The sequence below is a fragment of the Rhinolophus sinicus genome, linkage group LG10 (genome assembly GCF_036562045.2).
Source record: "Rhinolophus sinicus isolate RSC01 linkage group LG10, ASM3656204v1, whole genome shotgun sequence".
In the NCBI taxonomy this organism is placed as follows: domain Eukaryota; kingdom Metazoa; phylum Chordata; class Mammalia; order Chiroptera; family Rhinolophidae; genus Rhinolophus; species Rhinolophus sinicus.
This window is the reverse complement of record NC_133759.1, coordinates 83,479,396-83,504,608: the sequence shown is the minus strand read 5'-3', so window position 1 is coordinate 83,504,608 and position 25,213 is coordinate 83,479,396. Positions and strand designations below refer to the sequence as shown.

Here is a 25,213-nt window from a genome sequence, read left to right as displayed (position 1 = left end):
CTGCATACATCTAGATTATTCAGGACGAAAAATTCTGTATATATAGAAAATAACCCCCTCGAAGAAAGAAATGACAGAGAAAACATAAGAAACCCCAATCACACCCCCAAATCAAGCAACTAACCAACCAGACAGCAGAAATCTCAGAGCAAACATGGACAGCTGTGGCATAGTTTTAGAGGGAGCATTCAAGATGATTTTCAATGATTTTCACCACCAAAACCAAAATAGCCACATAGCCAGTTCGTCCTCATTGCCCTGTCTCCTTTTTGCACCCCCACAACTTCCTTCTTTTATCCTGCCACCCACCACTGGAAATCGCTGAGGCATTCAATGTTCTCCACTAGAACCATCCAGTAGGTTTCCTGCAAGAGTTCTGTGCTCCAAAATTATCATTCCTGACCCTCAAATCAAAATTCTTTTAAATAAGCACGTTTCCAAAGTAAGAGCCAGAAATCTTAGTTACTCCATTTAGTAAATGTCAACAAATATTCCCTGAGCATTTGCTATATGTAAGGCAAGAGTGTGTGTCTGTGGGGGAAGGGAGTGCATAGCATCCAATCCCTGCCCTCAAGGAGTTGAAAATTCACTAGGGAGGCCAATCAGAGGATGCAAATAACTGTAATTGCAGGTAGAATGTAGCAACTGCCACCAACAGCTCCAACCAATGTGTCACAGGAGGAAACGACAAATTTTGGTTTGGTAAGATCAGGACAGGCTGGGGATGGAGGCAACACTGGCCCCTGAGAAGCATTTGTCCTTTAAATAAATTATATTAACTCTAGTGGCGCCCCCAGCTGGTGGATTATTTTGAGTCCCTTGCCTGCTCTGGGCTAATAACTAGAAGAAGGTTTAGCATCCTGATGTTTCTGCCCTGAAACATGCCAGCTCCTTGCTCATGAGGACCATGCAGTTTCCCCCACCTGATGCAACAGGTTTGGATGCACGTGGCCCTGCACACAGCCCTGACCCCACCTGCTCATCCTCAAAGGTGTCAGCTCAATGTCACTTCTTCAGCGACACCCCCTGACCATTCCCCCTCCAGCCACCCACTATCTGATTTCAGCAGAGAGAGACAGGAATTGCAGATTTTCTTATTCAACCATTCACTTTTTGAAAACTTACTTTTCCCCTCGTATAGGAATAAAAATAGACAATGAAAGCAAGGGCTTTGCGTTTTTGTTTGCCTCTGTGTGATTATAGACTGATTCAACCTCATCTCTTCATCTCTCTGGTCTGTTTCTTAGTTTTAGGAGTAGGGCTTTAGAAAATATATAGGACTCATTTCAGATTGATTTACTCAATCAAAAATACACTTGGGTTTAGTATGGCAATTGGCAAATTAGTCTTGTTTTTCATGAGTGGACTTCTAAGCATAAAGCATGTCTTTTCAGCAAAACCAGTACACTGCACCGTGGGGCACAGATTGTCATTCCCCGCCTTCAACAAATAGTTATTACGCACATATTGTGTACCGGGCCTGTGCAAGATATCGGAGTTAAAAGAACATAGACAAGGTCTCTGCCCTAATGGAGTGAGGTCAAGGGGGAGAAATAGTCCAGTAATAGCTCCAGTGAAATACAGGGTGGTTAAGGGGCACTCAGGTAGGGTGCTGGGCCTGGACCTGGGGCCAGTGGGCAAGGAAGGCCTTTTCTGAGGAAATGTGAGGTGAAGTCTGAAGGAGAAGTAGGAATATCCTGGGAGTTGGCAGAGGGTAGGTGCCATGCTGTCAAAGACAGGTCCTGGCCAAGGGAAAAGCAAGTTCGAAGGCGCGGAGGTGAGCGCGAACTTGGCACATCTGCGAACTGAAAGTTCGAATCTTGTTATAGGCCCCTGATGGAGTCCATGCCAGGGAACTCTTGGGCCTTCTTGCTCAAAACCACGATCAGGAGCGCTTGGAGGCCATAGGGAAATTGGTTGCGCCTCAGGAAACGGCTGGAGTGTAAGCACCATGGGGGTAGGACTCAGTAGGCTTTGATCACTGCTGTGCTTGGTTTACCATCAGAGAATGGGGCCAGGAACAGGGTAGGTTCTTTATAACCATTTGTTGAGTGAATGAATGAAGTGCCCAGAAGATGACCTCAGCCATCTCTTCTGGTGTCACCAAGCCCCACAGAAGAGTAAGACCAGAGGCATCTTGAGAGCCAGCTGGTCCCCTCCCTCCCCTCTAGACTGTCTGACCTGCCCTCAAACCTCCCAGAGATGACACCGTCTTGTAGATGTTATAAAGTATAGTAACATGACTCGGAAATTCAGTTCTTAAGGTCAGACACATGCAGCTGAGGGACAGACGACTTGTCCAGTCATCTGGTGAGTCAAGGCAGGATGGACGAGAGCAGGGACAAGAATCCTTAATGCCCCACCTGGCAGGTCAGGCAGAGAGGAACTCTGACTCCCTAGCGTCACATGTCATCTATTAAGATGCATGGTGCCTCATTTCCAAAGCTGCTATTGAAGAGCAATAAGCCCCACATTCCCGAAGCAACACTATCTCACCTGGAAAATATATTTCCTGGTGTATCAGGTGGTGGGTTTTTAAAATCCAAGTTTGGTTTATCTCCTCCTGGTACCATGCACTGGCCAAATGCTGCTGTCACTCTCAGAGGCTATTGGGCCAATGTATCCAAGGTATTCCGGCCAGAAGCTGTGAAGAGTGGACCCCACATTTGGTCTATACCCACATCCACCATCCGATCTAAGGGCCCCTACTTCTTACTTGGGCCACTGCATCTACTTTCCTTGCTTCTGCCTCTTCAATAATACTTCTCCCCTCAGCAGCCAGACTGACATTTTAAAAATGCAAATCTGACCATGTCACATCCCAGCCTGCGTTGTGCAGTGGTTTTCTTTAGACAGAAGCCTACAGGGCTCTGCATGATCTGGCCCTTTCAGCTTCTCTAGCCACAGACCACTCTCCTCACCCATGGGAGACAATTTTCAGTTCCCCAAATGAAATATGGACTCAGGACCTTTGCACATATTCTTCCTGGACTCAGGACCTTTGCACATACTCTTCCTGATATCCTCTTCTCCTTATTCACTAGGAATATAAATGTCCCTTTCTCCAGGAAGTTTTCCCATCTCCCAGAGTCTGCAGTCTCCTATTATCTGGCTCCTGTGGTGCTCTATAACTTAGCCGCTCTAACACTCAGTTCACTGGGAACCCCTTTCATGGTGGGTCTTCCCCCATAGAATGTGAACTTCAGGAGAGCCTCATTGAGTCTGTCTTGTCCTCCACTGCATTCCTCATGTCTGGCAGAAAGTACGTGTCAAGTGAATGAATGAGTATTCAGATCTTTGAACAGCTGAGAACAACTTTACCAATAAAATAAGAGGCAGAGAGAAACAGATACATAACAGAACCTCATTGAAATTCTGAGCCACATGACCTTCCTCACTCTGGAGGCCTGATGTCATCTTATTATGGGCTTGTATGTTGTGATTGGGCACCGGTTAATTCTTCAGAACTAGTTTCTAGCTCAGTTTAGAGAAATCTGGACCTTTCCACCAGGTGCCACCATAAGCAGCAACCCAGAGCTGTGGAACGTCCCAGATTAAGTCAACATGGATTAGTTTGCCTACTGGTGGCCTGTACCTCTCACTAAAGAGACAGGACACCCTCCTGCACCAGCCTCACAAAGCAGAACAGGGCAAGAAGGACCTGGAGCCTTCACTCGTTTCACCTCAAACTGTGTCTTATTTTCTCCCCTCTACCCCCTACCAGCAGGGTCAAACAATAAATCAGTAAAGGAAATTTGAGTAATGGAAAGAAAGAAAAATAAATAAACATATCAAAATGGGTAGTGTCCCCTGGGCCACTGCTTTTAAAGAAAACAAGGAGAGCAGATTTGGAGACATTTCAGTGACTTTGCTAAAAGGAGAAAAATAATCAAGCTGACCCTTCCCTTCTCGGCTGAATTCCTTTCCTCTGTCTTGATGTAGAAAAAAAGTTACCCCAGATCAGGGGTTCTCACACTCTGGTCTGTATCAGAATCCCTAGGAGACTTGCTGGGCCTGCAGATGACAGCCCCAAGCTAGGCCCAGCGCGTCACAACCCTGGGGGAGGCTCCCTCACAGGATCCCCATGCAGGTAGGCCCCCCAAAAGCTCAGGATACAACCCTGTGCCTAGTAACATAAGGTACAGCTCAGGTGAGAAACTCAGGTCTGCTCCTAGGAACCCCACGGTCAGGCATGGAGAACCTCATTTAAAGTAAAACCCCACAAACTGTAGTTAGGATCGGCAGAGCAATGAAGACTGTTGATTTCACCTGCTGGTGGAAGCAGGGGTGAGGCGTATATTCTGTTCATTTTATGCACTTAAGCTGCCACTGACTGAGTTGACCCCTATTGTAAGCAAGGCCCTTTGCTGCGAGCCAAGGAAAGGTGATGACAGCAATGAAATGAAGCAAGGCGATGACAACAGCCACTCACATTTATTGGCACTTTAGTGTGTGCTCGGTGTTTTACATGAATTATCTCATGCACTTCTCCCAACCACCCTACCAGGTATTACTATGTCCATTCAATAGACGGGAAAACAGAGGCGCAGGGGAGTGAAGTGACTTGCCCAAAGTCACCCAGCACGTAAGTGCCAAGCCTGTTGGAACCAGGTCTCCCTGACTGTAGTTTCTGGTCTGAATGGTGACAGTGTAAGCCTCCCCTATGACACCCAGCCCCTGCCTTTCTGATGCTTACAATTAACGGGAAAGGCATAAGACAATCACAAGAATAGGTAAAAATTATATAGCTTTATGCACCAACTGGGGAGCAATCAGCTGGGGACACCTGATGAGTCTCACCCTGTTCTGGTTAAGAATTTGGTTAATACACTTTGTTATGTGGATCTCAGGAGTTGGGAAAGAAAGGGTCTGTAACCAAAGCAACCATTTTCCCTCTTCTTTGGAAGAGTGGAGTCAGCGCGTGTTTTAGAGAAAGCCAAACAGTCTTACAGCTCATTCCCCACGGTACACAGAGAAATAGGGGAGGCTTTATTATTTTGTGAATTCCCAAAATATGGAAGACATTAATAATGCCATTTGTGGTGAGCTTATCACATGCTGGGAACTGTGCTACTCACTTACATGTTCTTACTGAATTTGATCTTTACCACAAGCCCATGAGCAGGTACCATTCTGGTGAGGAAACAGACTCCGAGAGGCTAAGCAGCTTGCCTGCAGTCAGACAGGGATGACAACCGTTTGTCTGAACCACAGCAAGCTCTTACCCAGTATCTTGTCTGTCTCTTATTTTAAATATCAGGAGAGACACCATTTGAAATGGTAAATGAGCAAGAAGTTTCAATGGTCTGCCACTTTTCATCTGGCTGTGCTAAGCCTCACTTCAGTCTGGGAGACTAACTGCACTCTGATTTCAGCAAGTATTTTCTGGCTGCCTTCAACGTGTTATGCTGCATGCCAGGCACCAGAGCCCCGATTTAATAAGTGGGAGACACGGTCTCCCTCTCAAGAACTTACTGTAAATTTACAGTGGATAAAAGGGATACATATGAAACACAGGTGATTTTACAAGAGTTTTGGGAATTGCTGGATTAAACAGAATCATCAACACTTGGAGACACATGGAGGGGTGAGCTTAGAACAGAGGTCAGGAATGGCTTTTCAGAGCTGCAAGATGAGGGAGGAAAGGAGTAAAGTGGCCCTGAGTGTCAGAGGCAAATGATGCTCCAAGGCTTCCCGTACCCGATGCTGCCTCGGGCATCCCGCTCCCCACTAACCCAGGCCCATTGGACTATGGATAAGGCCTGGGTCCACCCCACTGGAAAAGCATCCCTCGAACAGGATAAGACTCATCACATGCCCAGAAACACATGCTGTGAAGTCCCACAAATGGAGCTGTGACTCCTCAGAGCAGATTTAGGCAAAGGGAACAAGGCTCCTGGTTTACGAGGGGACTTTGAAATCAAAGTCAGCAGTACTAAAACTTTCAAATTAATTTTTCCTCTACCTTAAAGAGCAGACATATAAATCAGAAAGGAAGTGCATGTAAGTCAAGAAGTAAAAATGTAAGTTAATCCCATAATAGGTACAAACTTGCTGAAATTTTTTAAAACCTTAGCACAATGCATATGCATTGCCCCAGCAATTCTATTTCCAGAAATCCTCCCTAAGAAGTAATGGGATGGTGTGTAAGGATGACTACAGCAGTTTTGTTTGTAATACTGACAAACAGTACACAACCTAGATGTCCAATGATAGGGGATTAGTTAACACAGTTTTGCATGTTCATATAATGGAATCCTATGCAGCCACTACAAATGGAGATGTAGATTTATGCTTATTAATGAGGAAAAATCCTAATGTATTAAGTCATGTTATAAATGAGCAGATTATCAACCATATATAATATATATATATAAATTTCATAAAGTCAAGTTATAAATGAGATTCTCAAACTGTATATATATAAACTTTACATATATAAATTTTATTTATACATATAAATTTTATATATATGTATACACACATAAATTTTACAAAGTAGAAATATATATATGGTTCCACTTTGTAAAATTCTTATGTCTTTATGAATAGAAATTTTAACCATAGTTATCGCTGACTGATAGGACTATGGATAATCTTTAAAACTTTTTATTGTTAAACAATATAAAAGTTTATCTGTATTTTCAATTTTTCTGTCACTCCCTTATTCTTAAGTGTTTCTAAGGAGACCTGCCTCCTCCGCTTATTTGTTGAATTGACATAACAGTAAAACAACAGACCCGAAATATTAAGCCTCTCTTTGCCCAAGTACGGGGCATATGCCCCTGTTGACACAGAAGTTCTGAGTGGTCCTAAGACAACTTACAATAACACTGCAAAGAGAAATGGAGCCCCATTCGACCTCTCACTCGATTATTTTGACTATTCAAGGAGAAAGCTTTGGTTTGTTACAGTTATGTTTTCAACTCCCCCAGAAGAATTGCTCTTCTCTCTTTGTAACCAAAAGAGCTGAGCAGGCAGGAAGTAGCACCTAAGTGGAGGTCAAAACTGCTGTCCTTACATTGTATTTCTATATGACTACCTTCTACTTAGGGGAAGTGTTTGCAATTGTGCTAGAGAATAAAGCTTCCTTTAAATAAGGACATTAAATTTAAATCAAACTGCTTGTCAATAAATAAAATTTAAAAGCAAGGAATTTGGTAAGGGGGATAATGATCAAAAGAACAGCACACGGAGGAGAGTGGTGTGAACCTCTGGTAACGGTCAACTACCCCTCATAGAATGTCAGTGTGCACTAGAATATCCCAGTGGCTCCCCCAGAACTGGATTTCTATCTGTAATCTTATTTTAATATAAAAACAATAGCACAGAAATCATAAGTAAGCAATTTGCTCAGGTGATGATCCAGACGGGGGGAGGGGGGAGGGGGGAGGGGGGGAGGGGGAGGGTGCCAGTCTCAGAACAGGATTCCAAGGACACCCAGATAAATCCTGCTGGGAGGATGGCTGAAGAGAGGTGTCTGAGGGCAGATACAATTTCTTTGTAACATTCACCCAGAGGAAAAAGGCCCTTCCAAAGGAAGAAGGTCAAGTCTGGTCTATTTTTGTATGAGCATTTCAAGTGGTTAGTGGACTTATTTCCTGCGGTTCCCAGGAATTCTGCAGCAAGCTCTCAGAAGGATGTTGGTGATAGGAAACCGGGACTTGACGAGTGAGAATCAATAATTATCTCTATATTTGCTTCATTTTTTTTTCTATAAAAATAATCTAGGGGAAAACCACTTGCTTTAGAAGAACAAAGGTCATTACGACAGAGAGCAGAATGGGACATAAAATAAGTCCCTCAGTGTGCAGCCGGGTCCTAAGGTCACGATTTTACAAGCTGAAGATTGATTTATTCACTCATGCCCTTCCCTCCTTCATTCACTCAACGAGTAATTGAGCAACTCCTCTGGGACAGGCTTCATTTAGAGGCTGGGGAGAAGATGGTGACTAAACATGACTTCTGTCCTCCAGGAGCTTACAGTCTAGTGAGGGAGAATGACCTCAAACAAGTAAACACCTGGATGGGTATGTAATTAATTACAAGTGATGGGAACTGTTGGAAAGGGAAAAAAACAGGAGGCAACAAAAGAGAATAATGAAGGCAGAGGGGGGACAGCACTTAGATTAGGAAGTGGTGCTTCAGCTGCCATCTGAAAGCAGAAGTAGAAAGTGGAAAGAAAGCAAGTCAAAGGAAAGTACTGGGGAAGGGCATTGCTGGAAAGTGAACAATTTGTATGCAGGCAGCCATGTGGAGAAGACCACAGTGGATCAAGGATCCCTGAGAAGATAGGAGTGGCTAGAATGCCATGGGCAAAGGGAGGGAGTGACAGGAGGGAAGGCCTGACCATACGGATCTTGCAGACCACAAGGGTTTATAGAAATGGAAAGCCACAGAAGGTTTTAAGCAAAGAAGTGACCAATCTGATAATAGGTTTTAAAAAAATCCCTCTGGCTTTGTGTATAGAAATGATTGGGGGTAGGGCGGCAAGAACAAAAGAGGGGGCTATTTCAGAAGTTAAGACAGGAGCTGATAGTGGACTGTCCTGGGCGTTACAGTGAATAATAAGTACGTAAACTTGGTACTTACCCTTAACTAGAGTCAAAGGGCTTGATTATGAGAGGTTAGAGAAACTTAGACTAGTTAAAAGGGCTGGGACTACGGTACGACGAGGGAGGCACTTGTTTGCGGCACAAAATTTACTCAGAAATTAAGATAAATAATATTTTAACGCAATATTTTTTTTTTTAATGAAACTTAAGGGAAAAAAATCCACGATGAACAAAATATCAAATTTCTTTTAAAAAGACAGGATCAATAACAGTGTTAGACCAAGCCATATAAGGAGCCTGAGGCAAAAGGGAAAAAAATCAGTAATACTGATCCTGTCTTGATTTAAAATTTTGTTATTTTGTTCATTTCCTCGTTCTTGTCCTGGCTAGCTGACTTTCCCCACCTGTAAAACAAAGAGGCCACCATGTAACCCTCTGCTATGAAAACAGACATTATGGAAGAAAGCTGATGGCATAAGTCATCACAAGCCCCCTGGTGGTTTAGATGGTACATGGTATCCTTTCTCCTTATTCTGGAGACTGAGCATACTAGTTGGTCCATAAATATTCTGATGATAATGTTAATAGCTAGCATTTATCAGGCTATTAATATGCCAGGTACTTTGCCAAGAACTGTTAAATACAATTATCTCATGTAACCCTCACAACAATCCTGTGAGGGAGGTAAAGTATTACTCATGTTTTACCAGGCCTGCCATTTATAAGACCTCATTAGCTTTTAGTAAATATGGAAAAAAAGAAAGAATGGATCGACAGAAAGGAAAATAAGAGGGAAAAAAGTGGCAGGCTTCTCATTGTTCCTTAGAAGTCCTATATGGATAACAAGTGATTCCAACTCCCTCCCTGGCAAACACTATTCTTGGAAAAACACTATTCACCATACTCCAAAGGACCTGCAGAAAAAAGAAACTAACCTTAAATATCACATTCTGGGTAAGTTAGGTTTTTTAAAAACCCAACAGCTTTTTTGAGAACAGAATTCTTGAATTCATTTATTCCAAAAATTGTATTGAGCAATTGCTTTGTGTCAGGCACAGATCTAGATGCTGACATATAATGTGAGCAAAACAAACCTGATCTGCGTCCTCATGAGGCTGACAGTTGTGTGTCTGTGTGGTGTGGTGGTGGTGGTACATGTGTGTGCTATGGTGTGGTGTGATGGTGGTGGTGGTGGTGGTGGTGTGTTGGAGTGAGACAATAACAAGTAAACAAACACATAAATGAAACCATAAATTATCGTAAGTGTTGTACAAGAAACACATTTGGGTCGGAGAGGGAGGACAGGGAAGTGATGAGAGCTATCCTAGAGAGGGTGGGCCCAACATAATTAAACTGAGGGAGCTATTAATAGTCATGTTGCTGAAAACGCTGTGGTAAGAAGAATATCTGAAATTCAGATCAATCAAACTCCCTATAAAGTGTGAAATTTTACAACGTAATGGCTTACTCCTATCGTGAAAATTTTGAAAAGCAGCACCCATTTATTTATTGACTTTTTATATGAATAGACCTATAGAAAAGTTATTCACACCATCAAGGGTTCGAGAATGCAACCATCATGAAAACACCGCGAAATGTTCTGCCTTCTGTCTGCCCCACCCAGTGGGCCTGTCTAAATGTCTAGATGTATCAGATTCCAGAGAATCCCTCTGAACCTGACAAGGCCGAGGAGGAGTGGAGGAATGTAGGATCTCTGAAAGCTGAGAGGAATTATGTGCAAAAACATGCGAGTCCCAAGAAGGAAAGAGAAATCACTCAGACGTTTCTCCTTACTTCTTGTTGCCTAATCTGCTTTCAAAGGCCAATAACATAGACATTCTCCATTTTTCAAACAACCTCACACAACATAGTGATGCTCTGATCTCTAAAACATGAGAGAGGAGCAGTGGACAATGGGGGGATATAAATGGCTTTAAAAGGTCAGTTAGAAAAAAGAAACAAACGAAGGAATTCATGAGGAGTCAAAGGGATGAAAGCAAACCATGCTTTGAGCTGCCTGCCAAAATTCAAGAAACCTCCTGTGAGAGGCCGTATTTGACAGATGAGTATATCGTCATGGTTATCAGTACCTACCTAGCCTTGTGATTTTTCTGATAAATGGCCACTTGATTGCAGTGTGTACATACCAGGGGCAGATTTATTTCTTAGTTTAGCTTCTTGGATACAAATTTCAACTCACTTCCAAGCTCTTTCATCCCTTATCAAACAGCAGGCCTTTCCCAGGGCCCTTGGTAATGTTCTCTTGCTCCACCTCCTTCCCATAAAACCCACCTGGTTCCTGCCAACAGCTGGGTGGTGTGCAGACCTGTATGTGGAATACCAATGACATGGTCACAGGACCAAGGGAACCAATGGGTGTGCTGAAACAGAGCAAACAGTGGGAATGGGAGAATGGTCCTTTTTGGACTTTTCATGTGGGATCAAAGAGAGTTGGCAAGTGAAAGGAAGCTCTTAAAATAGCCAAAGTCCTTAAAAAGAAATAATGCAAAAGGAAACGAGGTTTATACTGTCTTAATAATACAGGCCCTACAAAAACTATCACTGGAGGGCTGGCAGTGGGGCAGGGGATTATTTTCTTTCTGCCCTTTGGCTGTGACACACACGGGGTCCCTTTTGCAAATCCTGGGCCCTGCTCCCCCGCCTGCTTCCTGGTGATGCTGGATGCCTCTGCAGGAATGTAGCTCTCGGGGCACAGCCGGGACCTCTGTGGCCCACTTTCAAGATCCAGAATAGACTCTGACATGTGAAACAAGCTCCGCTGGGGTTTACATTCCTCCTTCGTATCCAAGCACCTTAAAACACAAAACCACATGCCGGAATTTCTAACAGTTCTTCCAGAAATGCCTGGATATCATCTGTCTGGCAGAAATGTGAGTTTCGTCCTTTTTATTTTGTAATGTTTTGAGTGAGCATGGGGCCCTTGGAAATGAGGCTGCCCAATAGAGGGGCGACACAATACACTGATCTCTCGGGACTGAAGATTTTATTCTTGGCTGAACCCCAGGCTTGCTTTCATACAGTTTAGCTTCTCTGTGTCACAGTTCTCTCAGCTAAAGAAAAAGGGAACGTGCTCATCTATCCCGTGTAATAGAAGGAACAGCAAATACAAAATGATTATAAAATATTTAGTGTAGTGTCTACACAACAGTCATCCGGACATGCTTGTTTACTCACATAAAATGCTTTGTAAAACCCAAGTGCTGTAAAACTGTAAATAATCAACACACTAAAACATAGGTTCTTATTAACAGCAATACCGTCTATTTCCTAGGCACTCCCTGTCCGCAAGGCCCTTCCCAGGCCTTCCTCTATTCCCTCCTCAGAGCACTACGATGAGACTGGTACTCTTGACAGCTTCATCGTACAGATGAGGCAGCGGAGGATCAGAAACGATAAATGACTTGCTTCATCACGCACGTAGTTAATGAAACAGCAGAAACCAAAACCCAGGGCTGTGACTCTGACGGTGTGAGAACTTCCCTTTTTCATGGCGCTTCCAACCTAGGCAGAAGTAGGACCATTCACTCAGCTCCCCCAGTGTCTCTCGCCCTGGCCCCAGCCGTTTTATAAGCAATGGCAAGTGACTGCTGTGACAGAAGCCAGGATGGGCTTGCATGATGCTGGGTCCATTCTGGGGCAGTATCAGGAACCATCAGGAATGCACTGGTGGAGGTCACTATCCCCGTGGAAGGGGCAGGTCTGTGTCAAGGAGGAACCTGCAAAGACTCCATTCAGTGAAAACAGGTATCACCTTTAGAACAGTCAACGGGTCTCCATGAGTTCGGAGGCCGGTGAGGGACACAGAACAGAGAAGCTAAGGCTCACTGAGTCCAAGGGGCGTGTTCTTCTCTTTCCCACGTTTCTTTGGCAATTAACATCATGGACTCTGGAGTCAGAAAACCCTCCCTTCAGATCTCGGCTTTGACATTTGTTTAGCTATGTGAACTTGAACAAATTATTTAAACTCTCAGAGCTGCAGCGTCCTCAGCTGCAAAATGGGGGATTAAAAAAAAGCAATGCCTTGAGTTCAGTTCAGGGCAGTTTCCCTGTTCTGTTCATTAAACTTTGGGACATTGAACCAGCTAGGGTAGCCGATTATCTAGAAAATATTACTCTATTCATTTACTTCCCAACTTAACAAAAATGAAGGGGAAGAAAAGCAATGCCTGCCCAACAGAATTTCTTTGCAGATTAATTAAAATCATGTATGTAAATCACTTAGCACTGTCCCTGGTACATAGTAAATGCTCAAAAAAAGTCACTATTTTATTATTTATGGACATATTTTATTACTTATGGGTAGGTCCAAAGCAGGCTATTGAGAAACACAGAGTAGGACCAGCCCTTGGTATTTCCAAAGAGATAACAAACACATACTTCAAGAGACTGAGTTTGGAGAAGCCAAATATTCTAGGTGAGGAGAGAATAAAAATTAAAAAAAAAAAAAAAGACTCAGCAAACAGACCACGTTCCTGTGAGCGGGAAGTTATGAAAGAAATGTCCTTCCTCGAATTCGGGAAATGGGCTGGTTCTACAGCCCATTGTAACTTGCACAACAGATTCAAAAGACTTTTGGTGACATGTCAGTCGGTAAGAGAAGGTTAAAAGAGAGGGAGGGCTGCCAGAGCCCCGGCAGAATCACTTTGCATTTGGCTAGAAGCCCTGGGGCTTGAAAGCATCAGGCTGCAGGAAGGCTATTTCCATCTAAGACGTGTGCAGGTCTTCAGGATGGCTGAGAACCTGCAGGACGCACTGGACTGGGGTGTGGCATTGAAGATCAGACTGAACAGGGCACGCCACTGAACCAGGGAGAACGCTGTTTTTCCTCTCAGAATGGAGGCTGTTTTCTGTAAGCACTGAAAAGAATTCCTGACCTCTGATTAAATAATGCTCTGTGGGGGGAAGTGCTTTGGGGGTAGATAAGCCAGAGTGCAGAGGATTAAACATCCAGAATCAAGGGAAGAAATAAAGAATATTGGAGGAGTTCCTTGGGGATGTGTATGTCTACTCGTATTTTCTACTCTTCATTAAGGGTGTGAGAGCTAAGGCTAGTATTGAGCTGTTGGGTGATCAAGCTGGATTATAACCACCCCCACTTCCTGCCAACTACACTTGGTCCAAGCATCTGTGCCCCTCTTATCCTAAGCATGGGTTGATGAGTCAGGAGTGGCCAGTGTCAACTCCTTAAAGGCAGTGACTTTTGCTAGGTCCAGAATCCCTCGTTGAAAAGCCTGGGGTCTTGACATGTTTCAGAATTCAGGATTTGGGGGATTTTTAGAAAGGTGGTATGTACAAATATTGTATATTATGGAACAACTCCAGTGCAGTCTGGGACAGTACCCTATAATCAAACATGTTACTAATTCTGGACTGATTATATAAATATTAACACAAAGTGGAATAAATAAAGACTTCAGTGTCATGACAGTTTGGGTCAGGTTTTGCCACAGTTGGAGTTATGAAAGCACTTCCAGTGTTCAGAGTCTTTTGCCTTTTAGAATTGTGGAGTAGGGATTTTAGGCCTTTCTTTTCCCTTTCCTTTTCCTTTTCTTTCTTTTCTTTTTTAAATTTCCAGGACATCTGAAGGATACTACCCATGACAGATGCTGAGGTCATGAATCTTGAGCTCCCTTAAATAATGTTTGATTCTGGAAGCCATAGGACAGTTTATTCTCAGTGACCAGGGAATCTTTAGAATTAGGAGGATGTTAAATTAAAGAAGAGGAGAGAAAGACTATTGAACCCTAGGTTGTCTGTCATCCTGCACAGTAACACACGCAAACGCATGAAATACACTGAGAACTGGCAACTAGTATATCATAGCACCCAAGCAAATGAGAGGAGAACATCATTACACATCAGTGAAAATGAAAAATTCTAACCTCTATTTAGGAAATCATATTTTGCAAATATTGCTAAAATATTCAAAGTGTGAAAACTCAGGTTTGTTCAATTTTAAATCAATAGCGCAGATGATTGGCGAAACTAAACAATAAGATACATAGACGATGATAATCAAGCAAACATCTATTGAATGCTCATGAGTTTTCAAGTACTGGGCTCAGCACTTTACATACATTATCATTTACCACTTATAGCAACTCGGTTCAGTCGCTACTGGTAGGGAACCCCATTCTACCGATGAGGAAACTGAGTAATTTGCTAGTGAATGTCCAGGCAGGGCTCAAAGCCAAGTTTAGTGGTATGCTGGTAAACCAGCTATCAGAGAATAGAAAGGGGGAAAAAAGAAGAAGAAAAAGGGAGGAGGAAGGGTAGGAAGGGAAACGAAGGACAGACATAGAGACAAAAACAAACAAACCCATTTATAGTATTTGCCAATTTCTGTGGTGTAAATATTCTCACCAGGGCTGATCTCGAGCTACTAGTAGTTTAACAACTGTCTCCCCAGCGTCCTGAATATTTAATCATTGGCTTTCACAAACTTGTAGGAGCTGTCTCCTGTACACTGTCAAGTCCATCCCACGGTCACACCCACAGCTTACTGCCAACTTTAGAAGGTGAGATTTCAGCTCATGGAACAGAACTGGCTTGGGAGCGGCATGCTGAGATGCTAGCCCAGGCCAGTCAGCTATGGCTGCATTCCTCCCTCAGACCTGGTACAGATCACTGAGGGTGGAGTAAGGGAAAAAGAGAAAGAACAACACAGTCTCCTTTACTTCAGGCAAATTTTCCTTCACCAGAGGGTGTTAAGTGGGTCCCTGCCAACCTGACACTCCCTGGCAGGAGTAACAAAACCTGGAATATTTTTTCCAGACTCCACAAACTATCTCTTGGTCAGATAAGGAGGGTCTGATATACCTTCTTTTAGATCTTTAATGTCCAGAATATTTCTTTGGAAGAAGTAAGGAGGTATCTTCTACAAGATGGGAACCATGTTTGGGCTTGCTTTTAACCAAGGGTAGGATATTGTAGCCTAATTTTAACCCAATTAAAATACACTTAGGCTCTTCGTTTGGCTTCTCTGTTAATACCTAAGGATTAGATTTCCTGATAAGATGTTTCCACTAGAGGATCCTGAGAAGAGAATGGCCTGGTATTCAATCAACAGATATCCACAGGACACTGATTATGTGTAGCCATTTGCTAAGTGCGGGGTCTCGAAAGAAAAGGCATAGTTTCTGCTCCAGGGTCTCAGAGACTAATGAAGGAGACAGTCAAGTAAACATAGTTAAATTATATTCATTCATTCAACAAATATTTATCAAGTGCCCATTAGGTGCCAGGCATTTTGCCAGACATCAGGATACCATAGTGAGCAAGGCCGATTGGTTTGTACTATCATGGAGCTGACAGTCCAGTCATGAAGAGAGACGTTAATTAAATAATCACAAGAATGAATGTGTAAGTAAAAACTGAAGTAAGAACTCTAAGGAAATGTTAAATGGTCCTATGAGAACTGGAGGAGCCTGACCCAGTTGAGAGAAGTCAGGAAAGGCTTCTTTAAGGATTTGACAATTAAACTAAGACTTGAAGAAAAAGTAGGAGTTAAGTAGGTAAGTGGGGACAGAGAAAGCGAAGAGAAATCGTGATCCAGAGAGAGGGAACAGTGTAGGTGAAGGTCCAGGGAGGTGGTGGTGATGGAGGGGGGAGGGGGTTACAAGGAAATGAAAGGCTAGTTTGGAGAGAGAGCATGGTGGGAGATGAGGCAGGGGAAGAAGCCGGGGCTGGCCCTCACAGAGCCCTGCACAGGCCTTAGTTATTCTCCTGGAGCAATGGGAAACCACTGAAGGGTTGACACAAGGAATATAAACGGTGATTACACCCAGTGCTACAACAAAATAACACAGTGCTGCTCTGGGAGCATTAGGGCATCAACTAATCTAAGCTGGTGTGTGTGGTGTGGAGGGCTGGGGGGCGTGTCCAACTAGGCTTTCTGGAGGAGGAAATATCTGAGATGAATTTTTGAAGAGTGAGTATGACTTAGCCAGGCCACAGTAGGAGGGTGGAGGAAGGGAGAGAGAAAGAATGCTGCTGGGTGAGAGTGAGGGTGAGGGTGTGGGGGGACTACAAGAAGAACAGGTCAATAAGAAAAAAGGCAACAGGGTTAGGCAGGGAGCGGATGATGAAAACCTCATAGGTCGTGGTGGAATCTGGGTTTTATTTATCCTGGTGGCATCAGAGAACCCACTGACACAGTCAGAGATCTTTAGTAAGAGAGGGTTGATCAGATTCATGTATTAGAAAGCTCACTCACAGCAGGGTCAAATGTGGATTACAAGGGAGCAGTGCTGGAGAAGAGAGGCCACTGCTGCCCACCTCAGCAGCCCAGGTAAGAGAAGGTGTTGCATCTGCACTAATGCAGCAACAGGGAGAATGGAGAAGGGAGGATGATTGGGGAGACATTAAAAAGGTACAACTGAAGAGGCTTTGTCACCAATGGGATGGGCGGGAGCGGTTTCTACTATACCCAGAGAATAGTCTGAACAAAATGGATTCTTCTGTTTGTGTTGTCTTGCTTTATAACCTGAAACTTGGCCAAATTGTATGAATGCTCCAGGTGCTGAGAAAAATGGTGTTCATTAACTCTTGGGTGCAGGGTTCTCTTGCATGTTCATTCAATTAAGCTTATCAACTGTGTATTTCATTCTTCTATATCCTAGAATTTTTTATCTGTTTGCTCTACCATTTATGACAAAAATGTATTAAGATTTCCCACCATCGTTGTGGATTTGTCAACTTCTCCTATATATGTCAATTTTTGTTTTATATATTTTGAGGCTATGTCATTAAGTATTACACAAGCTTAGAATTTTTATACCTTTCTGTTGAATTGTTCCACTTATCATCATGCAGTGATCCTTTTTATCCTTGATCATTCTTTTTGCCTTAGACCTACTTTCTATATTAATACAGACACACTAACTTTTAATTTTCTGTTAACATTTGGTATCGTTTTTCATCCTTTTGCTTTTACTCTTTCTGTGTCCTTATGTCTTAAATGTGCCCCTTGTAATTACAGTGTAGATTAAATTTTTTTTAATTCCATGACTACTAAATTTAGCCCATTTACATTTATTGTGATTATAAATATATTTGGATTTATTTCTGCCGCCTAATTTTGAGAAATTTTATTTTATTTTATATTTTTCCTCTTTTTCTGGATTCTTTTGGATAAATACAGTTTATTTATTTCACCTCATTTCCCTTATCCTTACCAGTTGCTGGTTGGAATTAATGCAGTCTATTTCTTTTCTTTTAGTAGTTACCTTTAATATTTAACAAGCATTTTGACTTAACAAGATCTAGTTTAATTAATATCTGTAAGGAAGAGTTAGGCTTTTGGGTGATGCCATTCATAGGATGAGGAGCAAAGACCTAGAGAATATTTGGAATAAAGGTAAGGCCTATTTTACATATGCTGGGTTGGAAGACACATATCCAATTATCACCTCAACAGATACCTACACATCTACCTTGGGTAGCTTGATATATTTTGCAGAAATCTTCCTTCATGGGCATTCTGCATTGCATAAGCAGTAACAGGGGTTAAAAACAAAATGAAAAAATAAACAGTGTTTGTCTTCCCTTGATTCTTGGAACCATGAGTCTTCCCTTATCGCTTAGTCACCAAAGCCAAACTGAGCACAAATGTCTCCTACATATAGCAAGCTTCACAAATGTCGCTTTGATAACTGTGAATAAGCTGACAATGGAGTCTGAAATGGAAACCTGGATCCTTTTGTACCTACCCATGTTTTATCTTTGCCTCCTTCATTTCTTTCCTATTTTGATGGCTTAAATTATGAAGGGGGGCGGGGCTTAGCTAATTTCTGCCAAATGTGAGAGGGCACAAAAAATTCTATTTTCATGCCAATTGAAAAACTATTTCAAATTAAGCATCCAATCGCAGCTGACCTAGACCACATGAGCCTTTGATGAGTTCAACATAACCAGTTAATCATATCTCCTACAGGTCAGATCATATTTTTATTTTTTTTCCTAGTGCTGTTATGAACAGTGTGCCTATTTAACCTTTCAGACAACTCTGAGGTGAGCAGGGTGGGGATTATTAGAGGAAACATCTCAGAAGGAGTGAATGACTCCCTCAGGTTCCCAGAGCCAATTTGTGCCTAGTGGGGGCTGTACAGTGTCACTCACTCTCCCACATTGAAAAGTGACTGTTGTATCCTGGAGAGGAGTGTACACTTAACATCCTGTTCATGTGTCAGAGTCCACGTTCTCTTCCTGAAGCCACAGCTGACAGATATGTCAGTCTTAACAAGGATGTTCCAAGAGGCTTGCTGTTCCCTTCACTTTGGTGTCACTTGAAAGGCGAAAAAATCTTCAGGTTTTCCCAAAATCTCACCAGTGTCCCAAATCTCAAAGGACTGGGCTTAGCATACAATGACGACAAGGAGTCCACTGGGCTTCATCTTTCCCATCTCCCAACACACACACACACTCACACACACACACACACACACACACACACACACTCCTCCCCAGACAAAAAGACAATAGTAACCAGAAGCAGAGCTTATAAATTTCCATTAAGCTTAATGCCTGATATCACATAGTTAATGGATTCATTTATTAGAGCAATTTGTGTAAATTTTCAAGTGCCTGCTAAGGTTGCTGTCTAATAGTTTTATCACATCAGAGACTTTCTTTATTCCTGTCCTTTAACAAATACTGGAGTGGCAAGGAACTTTGGACCAACCTCTGTTTAAAATATCAGTAAACTGTAATGAAGCAACAAGGAGCGGGGGGATTGGGCTTTCGTGCCTGTGGGATTTCTCTTTCAGCAGCAAAAAGGGTCTTCCTTTTTTAAGTTGCAGCTCATCCATGAATGCTGCTTCCACAGTCTATCAACTTCACGTTGACTCTAGGCTTATTTTCAGGAGTCAACATGTCCCCTTCAGGTTTCTAGGCATGAATCTGCACTGAAGGGTGACGGGGGCAATCTGAAGTCAGTACAACTGCCCCAATACTGACCTTCTTACCGCGGGGAGCAGGCAGAGAGCAGAGTCATGGCCTTGCATAATTGCAGGTTGCACTGTGATCAGAAGGGAGGGGACGCCTGCTGGCCTCTGGCAGAGGTCATTTAGCTGGGGAGAGCCCCACAGTGACAAAGTCCAGGCTGCATGGCGTATACACACATGGGAACGCAAGCATTAGTATCATCCCTTGGCCAGAGCTGGTGCCTCCAACTTCAGCCAGCCTTTTGGTGCATCGGTGCCCCTTCATCCCAATAGGATGGAAGAATGCAAATGGATAGAGCCACATCCATACCTAACACTTAGGAAGCATCTCACTGGAGACTCTCCACCTGTGCTGGATGTAGACGGGAGGCCATCCTTAACATGCACAATCAGGGACATACGGAGGCCTCCACTGGAGAAAACCCAGACACAAAAAGAAACAAAGTTCTTCCCACCTAAGAGTGACAACACAAATGACTACTGGTATAGTTAAATGGCAACCACTAATATATAACTTATCTCCTGTACCAAATTAAGTATATACCTTAGTAAGCGCTTGGGGAAAATGTGATAAAACAAAAAATATTATCTCTTAGTTTTATTTTGAGGAAGGGGGGTGTCTAGTAATTGTTGTATGCTGATGGATGGGTAATGGGTGAAGAGATCCATGTTTGGAAGAAGTAAACTGCTTTATATCAGAATGGATCCAGAAACAAGTGGAGTGAGAGGGAGATAGAGAGGCTGGGTGTAAAAAGGGCTGAGTAGAGAGACAGAATGAGAGAGAAAGCAGAGGTGGGCACAGAGACTTAGAGGCTTGTGGATAAAAGACAAGGGTTCAGAAGGAAGATGAGTGAGGGATTGGGGAGGAAATGCGGTGTGCTATGCCAGGCAGATCCTGCAGTGAGATAGATGTAAAGAAAATGAATTTTCTACCTGTCGTTTTATTTTGTGAAAAGAGCTAGACAGAGTTTCATCATATGAGAAGGGGATGTGTGGGGCCATCTAAATTTAAATATAGTTTATACGGTACATGCAACATTCTCTTTGGAGGTGCTTGGGCGGACTTCAAACTATAGCAAAAAATGGGGACAGTGCCCAGCCTATGTGGCTGCAGAATGAGAGCTGTACCAGAAACATTCAAATGCCTAGAGCGGAGGAAACAAATGAATGCTTCCAACAGCAACCCTAATCCCAAAGTCACCAGGACAAATTATCTAAGTTATTGCCTTCATTTATAGTGAAATTAAATTCTGTGGAGCCACTCCATGAGACTGCTCTAGGAATGGATGGATGGGTGGCTGGTTAGCGTGGGGAATGCAAGAGGCTGGCTAGCCGTCTGTGACATCCACCGGGCCTCTTAACATGGGTGCTGCGCGTTCTCCTGGGGAACGAGGCGAAACTTGGGGTCCCACTACAAGGCTGTCATGGGGACAAAAGCCAAGGGTGGTGGTGGTGGTGGTAATAGCCAACTTCTGGGTCACAAATAAATAACTAAATGAATGACAAGCTCATGGGGGCAGGTGTATGTGCCAGGCGATGGTAAAAACCCCACTTCTGGTAATACAGTACCCCTTATCTGTGGGGGATACATTGCAAGACCCCCAATGGATGCCTGAAACCAAAAATAGTACCAAACTGTATATATACTATGTTTTTCCTATATATACATACCTATGATAAAGTTTATAGATTAGGCACAATAAGAGATCAACAGTAACTAATAATAAACTAGATTATAATAATACTGTACACTGTAATGAAAGCTATGTGAATGGCTTTGGGGCCATTATGAAGGAAAAATAAGGTGTACTTGAAAGCAAGCACTGATCCCGCGACACAGTTGATCTGATAACTGAGATGGCTACGAGGTGACTAATGGGCAGGAGTGTCTACAGCACCGATACTCTGGACAAAGGGATGATTCACGTCCCAGGCAGGACAGAGTGGGACAGCTCGAGATTTCATCCCGCTACTCAGAACGGCGTGCAATTTGAAACTTATAAATTATTTTTGGCATTTTCCATTTAATATATTTGAACTGCAGTTGGCCGCGGGTAATTGAAACCATGGAAAGCGAAGCCATGCATGATGGGGGACTATTACAATAACTGCAGTATCAGTGAGGTCACTTAGCCGTTTCCTGGTGATTAAGGGCAAGTTAGGGCTTTGTTTCAAGAGACCCCTCTTGAGGCTCAGCTCTACCACTTACTTACTAGCTGTTGACCTTGGACAGGCCATTGAACATCTCTAAGTTTTGGTTTCAGTTCATAAAAATTGGGGATAACATCATTGTCTGTCTCTAGGGGTTACGGTGAGGATGACATGAGTTAACTTCCAGCCCAGAATATGTTTATAATGATGGTGACCATTATTATCATATGGCCACGTGATAACCAGTGTGTACAATCAGCATCTACTCACACTTAGGAAGGTCCCGCATTGGCGTCCTGGTCTTGTCACCTCCCTCTTACACAGCCCTCATAGTCACCAGCATTTCATTCTCCTAAATGGGGGGACAAGTAGATGCTTTGCAACTCTGATGTTTATTGGCTTTGTGTTTTAATCCTTAGAGGTATAATTGATACGTTTTCATACTAATATAGTATAAATTTTTATATAGTGGGTATATACAACATTAGAGGAGCATAATATGTAATATGGTGGTTTCTGTGTCATAATAAATACGGTTCAGTAGAAAATGATTCGGATGAATATGGCCTTTGTACAAGGGGCACCTTCTCTGTGTGACAGAGGACAAGTGGAGCACTATGGGAGCAGGCAATAACTGATGACATCCCTTTCATAATGATCTGTCTCAAAATTTCCCTTGGTGCAGTGTTTGCCCTTTAAAAACCCCACGTAACATCCCCATGTGCTTTGTTCTGATTCTGTTCCCCACAGCAAACCCAGAATTTTCCTTTACGCAGGAACCCTTGGCTGTCGCTGTCGTGGGAGGCCTAGGAGGCAGCATGCCTTTTCCTCTAGGTCTCGAATGCCCGGGCTCTCTGTGCTATCTCTGCACCTGGGCCTGGCGGTACTTAGTCAAAACAGCGGGAGGGCGGAGGGCAAAACCTCAGGGCTGGCCTCTCAGCTTTTGTGGGTTTCAGCCAGACCCCAAGTGTTATTTTAGGGCAACTTCGGTGTTTAATTTGAGGATGTGTGTGGATCAGAAGGAGGGACCGACACATTATTTTTTTTTTTCCCCTTGGCCAAATGATTAAATTTAAAGTTCTAAAAAACACAGAGCTTGATCCGAAGTTGTGTCCAATTGGGAAGGGAGAAATGCCCTGACAATCCCTCCCATGCCAGGACCATCCTCCTTAACCACTGGCCACCATGACTGTGGACATCACCTGGGCAGTCTGTGGTTCCCAACCGACCAGAGCCCTGTGCCCCAGGGCTCTTTCCCTTCCTGAAAGTATAAGCTGCACCTTTGCTGGAAGAACTTTCTATAGGTTTGTTTAATTTCTTGCAGGCTTGAAAGCACCATAACCAGCAGCTGCTGAGACATGGCTGAAGGGGAAGTCACCACGTTCACAGCCCTTACTGAGAAGTTTAATCTGCCTACAGGGAATTACAAGAAACCCAAACTTCTCTACTGCAGCAACGGGGGCCACTTCCTGAGGATCCTTCCAGATGGCACAGTGGATGGGACAAGGGACAAGAGTGACCAGCACAGTAAGCACCCATGTCTCTTGTAGCCCCTCGCCTTTCTGGTGTCTTTCCTAGTCAAGGATGGGAGAAGGGAGGCGATCTAAGCACTGGTACCCTCTTCTCCAGGGTTCTGTTCAGGCATGGCACTCAGAGGCAGGGTAACATAAATGTGGAAAACATTGGGGTGTGGAAAATAGAGAGCTGTGAGGGCCACAGCGTACCCACAGGGGACTCTCTGTTGACTTATACAACTGCTCTGAGATCAGACGTGGCTGCCAATGTTCACTTCTTCCAGATTTCTGTAACTAGAGGAAGGTCTGGCCCCCACGGCTGGTCAGGGCCCCGTTTGCTCCACGATGGGAAGAGCCACCTGGGGCAGGGGCAGTGAGCCTTACACAGAGACAAGGGCTCGGGTTCAAGTAAACTGACGCTCCGGGTTACGTTTCCACTGGGCTTGATTTGTGAAATCCTAGTTCAAAATCATAGTCTTACACATCATAAATTATGCAGCTTTCACTCTGCATATCTGCAGATGTGGTTGTGGTAACTGGGAGGGGTAAAGTCATTCTCCAGACCTTATAGAAACTGGAGAGCCGGAACGATGTGAGCCAAAAGCTGAATATATCTCTTCCGGGCTTTCCTGCCAACCCAGCTCTCAGATGGTGTTGATAGATGGAGGTATAACTCTGAAAAAAAAGACCCTTCTTGACTATCTAAGAATAAAAATGTCTTCCTTCTGCTTTAGTACTTCCGGTGTTGGTGTATGTTGGTATTAGGTGTCTGGGTCCTACTGTGATGTTGTTAGGAATTCCCTGAGTTACTACCGAGGCGTTAGATGTTGTAGAGAAGCCAAAAGTCAGACGTGGTCCCTGCTGAGAGGGTCTAATGGGTCAAACATGTCATGAATCAGTAGAAGGAAAGTGTGGGTAAAACCAGGAGCCACAGAATAGCACAGGTAGGAAGGAAAGTCCTGTCAGATGGCTTTAAAATGGGGTGCGGAACACTGGCCTTGAGGTGACTGTTTATACATCACATAGTCTTAATTGTTCATGGCATATACCCCACAGGTAGCAGGCCCCTGGTGCTCACTTTCTACCCTCAGATGCACAGGTCGTGGGGATGGAAGCCGGTGTTATGAACAAGGGAGTACTGTTGTCTCTTCTTTCCCACCCACCACGCAGCCCCTCGAGGTGAGGAGCAGGAAGGCTGAGGTTGGGGCTTGCAGCCGCAGGGTTAGATTTCGGGGGTTGTGTTTTGATGGTTTGTCATCAAATGGGCCTTCTGAATGACTTATATCGATGAAAACTAGGTACCACAGTGAGGCAAAAAAGGCTATTTCGTATGGCAAACGTGCAAAAGCAACTTTTACTGCGAACACACTGATAAAGATTATAGTCTGTTGTGTCAGGCAAGTCACCCAATTTGTGTGATCTGTACCACACAACACAAGGGGAACAAGCTTTTCTTTCTCTAAGGTGTTAAATGTTTCTAATCAGTTTTTCCAATTTTCTGAACCAATGGGAATGCTCTCTGGTCCTCAGACTCTCAGGAAAGGCAACCTCGGTGATGTGTTCCTCGGGGCTAAGCTGGCTCTTCCGGGAAACCTTGAATTCTGGGGTGACAATTGACTACAATTACAATTTCCAAGTATTAGAATTTCTTTGCAAATGGTCTATGACTGCTGTCATTCCATTATCACCATATAGACTGCACTCTGGGTAGGTAACATTGGGACAACTTCTGACTAGTGCTTCAATTTGGCCACCTGACCTAAGATGTCAGGAACCCTTGGAATGCAGCCTAAGGTAGCCTGTGGGGGTGGGGGCCCAGGGGCATGAGGACATCTGCATCCAAGTAATGCTGGATTAATTATTTACCCAGGGAACTTGGGCAAGTAACTTAACTTTCCTGGCCTCATTTTTCTCACTTGTAAAATAATACTGGCCTCACAGGTTTCTTGAGAGGATTAAATGAGATAATGTATAGAAGTGCTTGGCACAGTCCCTTGGCCCAGAGTAACAGCTCAGCACAGGTCGGTTA

At 43.6% G+C, this 25,213-nt stretch overlaps 2 protein-coding genes and 1 non-coding gene across 15 annotated transcripts in view; 2 read left to right on the top strand and 1 right to left on the bottom strand.

Annotated features, from left to right (window-relative positions):
- The window catches only part of ARHGAP26 (Rho GTPase activating protein 26), a 703,968-nt gene that overhangs the window by 492,708 nt on the left and 186,047 nt on the right, over window positions 1-25,213 (bottom strand). The window lies entirely within an intron of this gene.
- The window catches only part of FGF1 (fibroblast growth factor 1), a 93,078-nt gene that overhangs the window by 48,778 nt on the left and 19,087 nt on the right, over window positions 1-25,213 (top strand). For 11 of the 13 annotated variants that reach the window (XM_019739064.2, XM_019739069.2, XM_074313715.1 and 8 more), the window contains one exon: window positions 22,995-23,197. In XM_019739064.2, the coding sequence (XP_019594623.1) occupies window positions 23,029-23,197 (169 nt within the window). In that variant the 5' untranslated portion in view covers window positions 22,995-23,028. Of the gene's footprint in view, window positions 1-13,273; window positions 13,426-16,508; window positions 16,867-22,994; window positions 23,198-25,213 lie in introns of those variants that run through there. The other 2 variants (XM_019739067.2, XM_019739066.2) reach the window with 2 other exon arrangements.
- LOC141567364 (small nucleolar RNA SNORA36 family) lies at window positions 12,591-12,718 on the top strand. Its single transcript, XR_012489960.1, has one exon. It is a non-coding gene; the product is annotated as a small nucleolar RNA SNORA36 family (small nucleolar RNA).